This window comes from Nerophis ophidion, linkage group LG21 (assembly GCF_033978795.1).
Source record: "Nerophis ophidion isolate RoL-2023_Sa linkage group LG21, RoL_Noph_v1.0, whole genome shotgun sequence".
Lineage (NCBI taxonomy): Eukaryota > Metazoa > Chordata > Actinopteri > Syngnathiformes > Syngnathidae > Nerophis > Nerophis ophidion.
Window position 1 is genome coordinate 17,671,398 of NC_084631.1, and position 12,189 is coordinate 17,683,586.

A 12,189-nucleotide genomic window follows, 5' to 3' on the forward strand; every position below is an offset into this window, starting at 1 on the left:
GTGACAAAGAAGTTGGGAAAGGTGGTAATAAATACTGATAAAGTTGAGGAATGCTCATCAAACACTTATTTGGAACATCCCACAGGTGTGCAGGCTAATTGGGAACAGGTGGGTGCCATGATTGGGTATAAAAACAGCTTCCCAAAAAATTATCAGTCTTTCACAAGAAAGGATGAGGCGAGTTACACCCCTTTGTCCACAACTGCGTGAGCAAATAGTCAAACAGTTTAAGAACAATGTTTCTCAAAGTTCGGGATCCCCCGGGAAGAGCTAGACGAAGTGGCTGGGGAGAGGGAAGTCTGGGTTTCCCTGCTTAGGCTGTTGCCCCCGCGACCCGACATCGGATAAGCGGAAGATGATGGATGGATGGATGGATGGATGGGTTTCTCAAAGTGCAATTGCAAGAAATTTAGGGATTTCAACATCTACGGTTCAGAATATCATCAACCAACATTGAATGACCGTGACCTTCGATCCCTCAGACGGCACTGTATCAAAAACCGACATCAATCTCTAAAGGATATCACCACATGGGCTCAGGACCACTTCGGAAAACCACTGTCACTAAATACAGTTCGTGGCTACATCTGTAGGTGCAAGTTAAAGCTCTACTATGCAAAGCGAAAGCCATTTATCAACAACATCCAGAAACGCCGCCAGCTTCTCTGGACTAATGCAAAGTGGAAAAGTGTTCTGTGGTCTGACAAGTCCACATTTCAAATTGTTTTTGGAAATATTCGACATCGTGTCATCCAGACCAAAAAAGAAGCGAACCATCCAGACTGTTATCAACGCAAAGTTCAAAAGCCAGCATCTGTGATGGTATGGCGGTGCATTAGTGCCCAAGGCATGGGAAACTTACACATCTGTGAAGGCAGCATTAATACTGAAAGGTACATAAGTTTTGGAACAACATTTGCTGGCATCTAAGCGCCGTCTTTTTCATGGACGCCCCTGCTCATTTCAGCGAGACAATGCCACATCACATTCAGCACGAGTTACAACAGCGTGGCTTTGTAAAAAAAGAGTGCGAGTGCTTTCCTGACCCGCCTGCAGTCCAAACCTGTCTCCCAACGAAAATGTGTGGCGCGTTATGAAGCGTAAAATACGACAGTGGAGAACCAGGACTGTTGAACGACTGAAGCTCTACATAAAACAAGAATGGTAAAGAATTCCACTTTCAAAGCTTCAACAATTAGTTTCCTCAGTTCCCAAACGTTTATTGAGTGTTGTTAAAAGAAAAGGTGATGTAACACAGTGGTGAACATGCCCTTTGCCAACTACTTTGGCACGTGTTGCTGGCATCAAATTCTAAACTTAATGATTATTTGCAAAAAAAAAAAAAAAAAAGTTCAGTTTGAACATCAAATATGTTGTCTTTGAAGCATAATCAACTGAATATGTGTTGAAAAGGATTTGCAAACCATTGTATTCCGTTTATATTTACATCTAACACAATTTCCCAACTCATATGAAAACGGGGTTTGTAAATACAAAACGATGTATGTCTGTAAATAAATTAAATAAAAGCATAAAATATATACTGTATTATGCTGATAGTATATATTGGTACCATGAATTGATTAACGTGGACCTCGACTCAAACAAGTTGAAAAACTTATTCGGGTGTTATTGCCACCCGAACGCCTCCCGAGGGAGGTGTTTAGGGCACGTCCAACCTGTAGGAGGCCACGAGGAAGACCCAGGACACGTTGGGAAGATTGTGTCTCCCGGCTGACCTGGGAACGCCTCGGGATCCCCCGGGAGGAGCTGGACGAAGTGGCTGGGGAGAGGGAAGTCTGGGCTTCCCTGCTTAGGCTGCTGCCCCCGCGACCCGACCTCGTATAAGCGGAATAAGATGGATGGGCATTATTTAGTGGTCAAGTGTACGGAAAATGTACCGTACTGTGCAATCTACTAATGAAAGTCTCAATCAATCTATCAAAAAGCAGAAAGCGAATATTTCAAAAGTGGTTTGATTCACTTCGGAAAAATGCAAACGTGACGCCTGTGTCATATCAGCTTGCAACTTGTGGCCTGAGCAGAGTGTGTCATGACCCCTGGCACCTTCCCAAACAACCTCAACGGCTTTACAATTAGATCAGGGGTCTCAAACTCAATTTACCTGGGGGCCACTGGATGCAGAGGCTGGGCCGCAAGAAAATATTCCATTTTTTTCTTTTTTTTACTCTGTGCAAATAAGTCATGTCGGGGTGCCCCTGTGGTCAACAAAGAAATAATGCATCTCCCACTTTTCCTGGAATTGTCTTTGCTCATCACAAACCTTTCTCACATCACAAAGCTTTGAAAAAGACATGTTTGGGGTTGTGGAAAATGTTTGTACTTAGCCGATGCACGGAGAATGTTATTTCCGCAAAGTGTGTCATTCCGCTTTTCCTTCCTACAGCAGCGCCGGGAAAAGTACCGGGTTAGCGAGCGCAAAAAAGTGCTATCCGACATCACATAGAAATATATGTAGTGTTCATCGTGTGAGGCAATGTGAATTAAACAATAAAAAAAAAAATAACGGTTTGAATTTGTACAGGTTATCGGGGACTGTTATTGCTGACAGACAGGTGTCGCGGTGCGACCGCAGCCAGGCACGTAAGAAAACCCTCGTCTCCATGGCAACGTCTCTGTCGCTTTCACTTATTTGCCGCTTTTCCACTAACGCAGGGGTAGGCAACCCAGAACATTGAAAGAGCCATTTTGGATAGGCTGACCATATTCTGGAATCCCAAAAAGAGGACACATATATGCCAAGGCTGGGACTAGGTGAAGATTTGCCAATGATACTTGAACTTGCTTTATAAATAATATATTCATTTAAATAAAGCATTTGTTTTCCTCTGTTGACAGTATAACAAAATAAATCACACTTATAGTATGTAACATTCACAGTTTTAGAAAAGGTACAGAGGTAGCAATATTCAAAATAACCTCTTGTATATAATATACACATAAATAATGCCTCAAAACAGGTTAATTATATTTAAACAAAAAACGGGTAACAGCCCATTCTTTAAAATGTGTCTTCTCAGTCTAGTGGACCATACTAATGTAAAAAAATATAAATAATGCCTAAAAACATTTGAAACAAAAACAGATGTTCTCAGAGAATACACCATAGGTCAGGGGTCACCAACGCGGTGCCCGCGGGCACCAGGTAGCCCGTGAGGACCAGATGAGTAGCCCGCTGGCCTGTTCTAAAAATAGCTCAAATAGCAGCACTTACCAGTGAGCTGCCTCAATTTTTTACATTTTATTTATTTACTAGCAAGCTGGTCTCGCTTCGCTCGACATTTTTAATTCTAAGAAAGACAAAACTCGAATACAATTTGAAAATCCAAAAAAATATTTTAAAGACTTGGTCTTCCCTTGTTTAAATAAGTCCTTTTTTTTTTTTTACTTTGCTTCTAATAACTTTCAGAAAGACATTTTTACAGAAAAAATACAACCTTAAAAATGATTCTAGGATTTTTAAACAGATATATTCCTTTTTTACCTTTTAAATTCCTTCCTCTTTTTTCCTGACAATTTAAATCAATGTTCAAGTTTTTTTTTTATTATTATTGTAAGGAATAATAAATACATTTTAATTTAATTCTTCATTTTAGCTTCTGTTTTTCGACAAATAATATTTGTGAAATATTTCTTCAAACTTATTATGATTAAATTTAAAAAAAAATATTTTGGCAAATCTAGAAAAATCTGTAGAATCTAATTTAAATCTTATTTCAAAGTCTTTTGAATTTCTTTTAAAAATGTTGTTCTGGAAAATCTAGAAGAAATAATGATTTGTCTTTGTTAGAAATATAGCTTGGTCCAATTTGTTTTATATTCTAACAAAGTGCACACTGGATTTTAACCTATTTAAAACATGTCATCAAAATTCTAAAATTAACCTTAATCAGGAAAAATTACTAATGATGTTCCATAAATTCTTTTTAAATTTTTTTCAAAAAGATTCGAAATAGCTTGTTTTTCTCTTTTTTTTTCGGTTGAATTTTGAATTTTAAAGAGTCGAAATTGAAGATAAGCTATGTTTCAAAATTTAATTTTAATTTCTTTTGTGTTTTCTACTCTTTTAAACCGTTCAATTAAGTGTTTTTTTCATCATTTATTCTCTACAAAATACCTTCCGTAAATGGAAAAAAAAATGTACGACGGAATGACAGACAGAAATACCCATTTATATATATATATATATATATATATATATATATATATACATATATATATATATATATATATATATATAAATATATAGATTTATTTATTAAAAATAAATTGAGCAAATTGGCTCTTCCTGGCAATTTATTCAAGTGTGTATCAAACTGGTAGACCTTCGCATTAATCAGTACCCAAGAAGTAGCTCTTGGTTTCAAAAAGGTTGGTGACCCCTGCCATAGGTGAAGGGTATTTCACAAATCAGTTAAAACAGCAAAAACAGAGGTAGCATTTCTGAGCCAATTATTTTAGGTTTCTGTAAAAAAAAAAATAGAAAAAATAATGCAGAGTCAACATTTAAAACAAAAAAAGGACCTTTCCCGGCAAAACTCGAACCAACACTTCCTGTCAATTGCGTCACTTCCCTATTTTCCCCGAAAGTCCCGCCCCCCCCAGCCAAAGCCGCTAAAATATTTACAGCAAAAATTTACCAACTCTAGTAATATATATACCAGGGGTAGGGAACCTATGGCTCTAGAGCCAGATGTGGCTCTTTTGATGACTGCATTTGGCTCTCAGATAAATCTTAGCTGGCATTGCTTAACGCGATAATTATGAGTAATTTAGCTGGTAATCACAGTGCTAAAAATAATGTATAAAATATAAAACATTCTCATGCATTTAAATCCATCCATCCGTTTTTCCTACCGCACCAGTTCAAGAAGTCGCATTAATGGTAAGAAGTATTTTATGTCACAATGGGGGGGTTGCAGCTTTTTGCGGGGTCGTTCTCCCAGGAAGGCAGACGGACTACTCGGGACATGGCATTTAGGTAAAAACATGATTTCATTTTAACTAAAAAAATATACAAACAAAAATCGCTCACAGCGGAGGCACAACTTGGGCTAAGGAACAAAGCTAACGCGTAAACAGACGGAGAACATAAATCAAACAAAACTTACTTGGCATGGCATGAAGCACGAAACTATGGCAAGGCATGAAACAAGTCAGCACAGGGCGACTGACTGGCAAAGACGAGCTTAAATACCGCCTCTGATTAGTTCTCGGGAAGCAGGTGAGTGGCATTTTGTCCACCAGAGAAAGGTGGACAAATGAGTGACCAAGGAAACCAGACAAGGGAGTGGAAAAAAACAGGAACTTAAAGAGTCCAAAGGACAAACAGCACATGGCCAAACAAAAACATGATCAACAGACATGACATTTTATTTATTATTGGTTGGCTCCAGAATAACAATGTTATTAAAAAGAATAAGAGACTTATTATACCCTAAAAATGTTGGTCTTACTTAAAAATGCACGCATTTAGTTGTATTCAGTGTTAAAAAATACGATATGGCTCTCACGGAAATACATTTTGAAATATTTGGCTTTCATGGCTCTCTCAGCCAAAAAGGTTCCCGCCCCCTGATATATACGGTAACTTAACCCTGGACGTATATTGAAAATACACGCAACCCTAATTCAAAATGCCGGACAATTGTGGCTTTAAAAAAACCTGCCCGGACATGTCCGGGGAAAAGAGGACGTATGGTCAGCCTAATTTTGGACCCAAAAAACACAATCCTGTCAAGCGCCCTTCAAATAAAACTGCGGGCTGCACTAACATTAAATGTTCATATTAAGGTGGGGGCCACAAAATAACGTCTCGCGGGCCGCAAATGGCCCGCCGGCCGCGTGTCTGAGACCACTGAATTAGATGATTTACACATGCGGAGCACTCGGCTTCTAAATGGCTGCGTCTCCCCAAGTCCCGCCCTATCCGCTTCCGCACCGACCAATCAGCGGCGGGCTGGGCAGCGTCGATGTGACGTCACGTCAGTCGCCGTCGTGTCGGGATCGGAATGTTAGCGACTCACAAACGAACAAGCGAGCACTCGGAAATCGGTCAGCGGGACTGAGGAATTCCATCTTCTTTTTTTTTTTTTTCCTCCGGGGGGTCATTATTTCAGAACTTGACGCGGCGAATGAGCTTTGTTTTTTTGGTCTCAGCCCGTCTTGGTCGGCAGGGAAAGAAATGCGAGGATTCGTCAGGTTATGCCGGTGCGGCTGAGCGGAGGACCATGGAGTGATCCGGGGGAAGGGACCTAGCACGCCGAGACGCTCGTGTCGGAGCGGGGGGCTTTTCACACTCTTTCCCGATGTGTTCCGACGAGTTAAACATCTAACCTCTCCGTCCCCTCGGAGCTTTTTTTTTTTTTTTTTTTTGCCCGCAGGGGAGCGACTTCCCAGACGGACACTTTTCCATTGGAGCCGCGAGCGTGGAAGACATTGTGACCCACCGGGGTTCGGGTGTCTTTTTTTGAGGTGCACCCAGCCTCTTTGGACATGCTGGAAGTCCACACTCCACACTTTTAAACAATCGCCCACATGCGCCGGACCAATCTCTGCATTTGGGCACCGAATACGCAGAAGGGAGGTCGGGGATCCGGAGGATGGAGCCGTGTCACCGGGGTTGCTGAGAGCCTCACTCCGGCCCACTTTGCTGATCTTATTCCCCGAACAAGTCGCGTCTCTTGCCAGGACACATGCAGGCCAAAAAACGCTACCTGATCCTGCTCTCGGCCGGGGCTTGTCTGGTGCTCCTCTACCTCGGAGCGGTGCCGCTTCCAGCGGCGAGCAGGCACCGGCATGACATCAGCCGTCATGGGTACCGACCCGACCACCCCTGGCCTCACTTCTCGGACCCTTTACACCCCTTCGTGGCGTGGGACCACACCGACACCGACGAGTCCGACGTGCACAGGTCTGTGAGGCAGAAGCGGGTGGTGAACACCAGTGTTTACAAAGGCAAACGGTGCCGGATGGACTCATGTTTTGACTTTTCTCTGTGTAAAAAGAATAGATTCAAAGTTTATGTTTACCCGCAGCAGAAGGGAGAGAAGATATCTGAGAGTTATGAGAACATTTTGTCCACTATCGAAGGCTCCAGGTTTTACACCTCAGACCCCAGTCAGGCGTGTCTGTTTGTGCTGAGCTTGGATACCCTGGACAGGGACCAGCTGTCTCCACAGTACGTCCACAACCTGAAGACCAAGATCCAGAACTTGCCCTTGTGGAACGATGGCAGGAACCATCTCATATTTAACTTATATTCCGGGACTTGGCCGGACTACACGGAAGACCTGGGCTTCGACATTGGCCAGGCGATGCTGGCCAAGGCCAGTATCGGGACCGAGAACTTCAGACCCAACTTCGACGTCTCCATCCCGCTTTTCTCCAAGGAGCACCCGAGGACCGGCGGAGAAAGGGGCTTCCTTAAATACAACACCATCCCGCCGTTTCGAAAGTACATGCTGGTTTTCAAGGGGAAGCGCTATCTCACCGGTATCGGTTCGGACACCAGGAATGCCTTATATCACGTCCACAACGCGGAGGACGTGGTGCTGCTCACCACCTGCAAGCACGGCAAAGACTGGCAGAAGCACAAGGACGCGCGCTGCGATAAGGACAACGCGGAATACGACAGGTGAGTTTAGATGCTCCTTTTTGGAGCCGTCAACCAGAACCAATAGAGCAATTTAAAGGCCTACTGAAACCCACTACTACCCACCACGCAGTCTGATAGTTTATATATCAATGATGGAATATTAACATTGCAACACATGCCAATACGGCCTTTTTAGTTTTCTAAATTGCAATTTTAAATTTCCCGGGAGTTTCGTCTTCGAAACGTTGTGTAATGATGACGTGTACGCAAGACGTTTAGGAAATATGAGCGCTGCACACACACACAGCTAAATGTCGTCTGCTTTAACGGCATAATTAGACAGTTTTTTTGGACATCTGTGTTGCTGAATCTTTTGCAATTTGTTTAATTAATATTGGAGAAGTCAAAGTAGAAAGATGGAGTTGGGAAGCTTTAGCCTTTAGCCACACAAACACACAGTGATTCCTTGTTTACAATTCCTGGAGGGGAAACTTTCCTATGGATCAGAGCGCGGTCAAGCAGACATGGATCCCGACCGAATGTCAACCAGCAGGTTTTGGTGAGAAAATTGTGGTTAAAAAGTCAGTTCTTACCGGAGAAAAGCTGAGCTTGTGCCGTCTATAGCTGCCGTCGACTCCCCTGAGACACTGCGCGTCAAGACACCCGTGGAGACACCCTTCCGACTATCAGGTACTGTTAAACTCACTAAAATACTAGCAACACAATAGAAAGATTAGGGATATCCCAGAATTATCCTAGTAAATGTGTCCAAAAACATCGGAATCCGTCCCAATGCAATCGTGTTTTTTTTTTTCTAGTCCGTCATTATCGATATCCTCAAACACGAATCTTTCATCCTCACTCAAATTAATGGGGAAGTTGTTGTTTACTGTGTTGCTGAATCTTTTGCAATTTGTTCAATTAATATTGGAGAAGTCAAAGTAGAAAGATGGAGTTGGGAAGCTTTAGCCTTTAGCCACACAAACACGCGGTGATTCCTTGTTTACAATTCCTGGAGGTGAAACTTTCCTATGGATCAGAGCGCGGTCAAGCAGACATGGATCCCTGCCGAATGTCAACCAGCAGGTTTCGGTGAGAAAATTGTGGTTAAAAAGTCAGTTCTTACTGGAGAAAAGCTGAGCTTGCGTCGACTCCCCTGAGACACTGCGCGTCAAGACACCCATGGAGACACCCTTCCGACTATCAGGTACTGTTAAACTCACTAAAACACTAGCAACACAATAGAAAGATAAAGGATTTCCCAGAATTATCCTAGTAAATGTTTCTAAAAACATCTGAATCCGTCCCAATGCAATTGCGTTTTTTTTTTTTAACTTGATTTTTTTTTTCTAGTCCCTTCCATCCATCCATTTTCTACCGCTTATTCCCTAGTTGGGGTCACGGGGGGCGCTGGCGCCTAGCTCAGCTACAATCGGGCGGAAGGCGGTGTACACCCAGGACAAGTCGCCCCTTCATCGCAGGGCCAACACAGATAGACAGACAACATTCACACTCACATTCACACACTAGGGCCAATTTAGTGTTGCCAATCAACTTATCCCCCAGGTGCATGTTTTTGGAAGTGGGAGGAAGCCGGAGTACCCGGAGGGAACCCACGCATTCACGGGGAGAACATGCAAACTCCACACAGAAAGATCCCGAGCCTGGATTTGAACCCAGGACTGCAGGACCTTCGTATTGTGAGGCAGACACACTAACCCCTAAATATCTTCAAACACAAATCTTCCATCCTCGCTCCAATTAATGGGGATATTGTCGTTTTCTCGGTCCGAATAGCACTTTTTGTTGGAGGCTCCCAGTAAAATCAATGTGAATATGTGAGGAGCCATCACACGGGTGACGTCATCGTCTGCGACTTCCGGTAAAGGCAGGGCTTTTTTGTCAGCACCAAAAAATGTTTCCCCCGATTTAGTAAGAAAATATGAATGTATTATTTCCAGGCTTTTGTGGGCAATATAAAATTACGTGGAGGGCCAGATCTGGCTCGCGGGCCTTGACTTTAACACCTGTGCACCAGACACACCAATGAGCTTGTTCATAGATGTACAATATAAGTCCTCATAGGAAGTTGTCATTTGTTATATATGTTATAGCTTTGTGAAATGATACAATGCACATTGATGAACATATCAGATAGAAAAGTGACAGACTGTAGCCAAAGGCTGATCTCCATCTGCATTTCATTGTAAGAAACACACCCAGGGCTCCCACTAATTCAGCGTTATATTGAGTTGTATTTTTCATGCACTTATTCTTGCTGTATTTATCTGGCACTTGTGGAAAGCCGGTTCCTGAAAATAATGCCTACATTAAACTGGTCTGTGGTGCAAAAAAGGTTGGGGACCACTGCCCTAAAGGTCAGAATTCACAACATATGCGTTGTGCATAATTCTTCCAAAATGTGTAATTGATAAAAGAAATGGACCAAATGTCCATGGCAGAGGAAAAATAGTGAAGGGAGAGTTAGTCTTTAGCTTTATGGAAATGTGACGCTTAGAACAATCCTGCAACAGAGGCGGAACTAAAGTAGTGTTCATTTGTGTGAGGTGTTCTGATTGATAATGAGATTGTGACAACCCAAATTTAATATTAAATGGTCATGCAGGAAATAGCAACTCTAACATCTTAAGAACTGTGCCAAGTAAATAGGCTCCTTGCACATCCCTCTGTTTTTGTCCTCTAAAAGCTCAAAATGAGCATCCTTTAAGTGTCTGCTTTGTGTGCGTGTTAACATGTCGGGCTCAGCCATGGAGGAATTTAGTGCAAATGCATCAGTCATAATGCTTCAATTACTACTTGGATTATGTCTGAAGTGTACCCTGCCTTCCGCCCGATTGTAGCTGAGATAGGTGCCAGCGCCCCCCGCGACCCCGAAAGGGAATAAGCGGTAGAAAATGGATGGATGGATGGATGGGTATCATCTTTTCTAGTCAGCCCCCAGGGTTAGTTGATTACTTCTAATTTTGAAAGGTCTTAAGGTTTGTCTCAGTGAAAATCATGATTCCATACAGCTCCAGTGTCAAAGTCAAGGCCCGCTGGCCAGATCCGGTCTGAGAATGAATGATCTACGGCGGTCGTTTTCAACCATGGTGCCGTGGCACACTAGTTTGCCGTGAGATACAGTCCAGTGTGTCGTAGGAAATTATCTAATTTCACCTATTTGGGTAAAATTTTTGCAAACCAGTAATTATAGTCTGCCAATGATGTGCTGTTGTTGAGTGTCGGTGCTGTCTAGAGTTCGGCAGAGTAACCGTGTAATACTCTTCCATATCAGTAGGTGACAGCAGGTAGCTAATTCCTTTGTAGATGTCGGAAACAGCGGGAGGCGCATGCAGGTAAAAAGGTGTCTGATGCTTAAACCAAAAATGAACAAAAGGAGAGTGCCCCTAAGAAAAGGCATTGAAGCTTAGGGCAGGCTATGCAGAATGAAACTAAAACTGACCTGGCTAGAAAGTAAACAAAAACAGAATGCTGGACGACAGCAAAGACTTACTGTGGAGCAAAGACGACATCGACAATGTACATCTGAACACGACATGACAATCATCAATGTCCCCACAAAGAAGGATTAAAAACCAACTAAAATTGTCTTGATTGCTAAAACAAAGTAGATGCGGGAAAATATTGCTCTATGATTTTAATTATTCCGGCCTGCGTGTGCACAGATTTTCCTCCATGCAGGCCCTGAGCCATAATGAGTTTGACACCCCTGCCTTACAGGATCAGCTGCTGTGTTTCGGATGCTGTGTTGGTGTATTTTAATGTTGTCCTCTTAAGAACCGGCGTCCTCTGCAGTGGACCTCTTGGTTTTGGTCTTCTGTCAGAGTTGCACATTTCAGGAAAAATAGCCCAAATGTCGACTGGACAGGACCCTGGGCCTCAGTCGGACGTAGATAAGTTCAGTGTTTCCCACAGGTCAGGCATCTATTTGTGGTGGTGTGGTCGGGGGCCGGGGGGGGAGGGAGACCAAGAAGAATGCAGAGTTGGAATATAATTACAACACTTTATGTACATATTTATATACATATTTATATAATATTTACATAGTTATATAATATGTAACTACAAGCTCCATTCACAGACAGAGTCCCATTGCTTGTATGAGCGGTCGAACAAGTCAAAAGCGGAAAAAAAAAAGGTTTATTTGTATTTATTTTTTATTTGTGGCGGCCGTAATTCTTTCGTGGCGGGCCACCAAAAATAAATGAATGTGTGGGAAACCCTGAAGTTTTTTGCCATTCTTGTTACAAGACAAGCTGTCAAGCTCCCCTTGTATGCAAGATCTCCATTTGATCCGCATTTATCAACCAGCAGTTCCTCCGCCTTTTAAAGCCTGGATAAACTCAGACATGTGATAACAGTACTTGTCGACGTTGTGCCTTGTGGGTGTGCACCTGCACCCGTACACACACACGTGTTGTCAAGTTTAAGGGGAGACATGAGAAAGTATGGAAAAAGAAGCACACACATATTTCCATTCAGGCAAAGATTTAGGGTCTTCGAATTGCACGTTTGTATTTAAAATCAAACCACTCTCTTAAAAAAGTGTC

The 12,189-nt window shown here is 42.6% G+C and overlaps 1 protein-coding gene across 1 annotated transcript in view; it reads left to right on the plus strand.

The window, feature by feature from the left end:
* The first annotated feature begins 6,009 nt into the window (after window positions 1-6,009).
* LOC133539458 (exostosin-1b-like) overlaps window positions 6,010-12,189 on the plus strand; it is a 159,878-nt gene continuing 153,698 nt past the window's right edge. Inside the window, exon 1 of the mRNA XM_061881455.1 lies at window positions 6,010-7,657. Within this exon, the coding sequence (XP_061737439.1) occupies window positions 6,717-7,657 (941 nt within the window). The 5' untranslated portion in view covers window positions 6,010-6,716. The remainder of the gene's footprint in view (window positions 7,658-12,189) is intronic.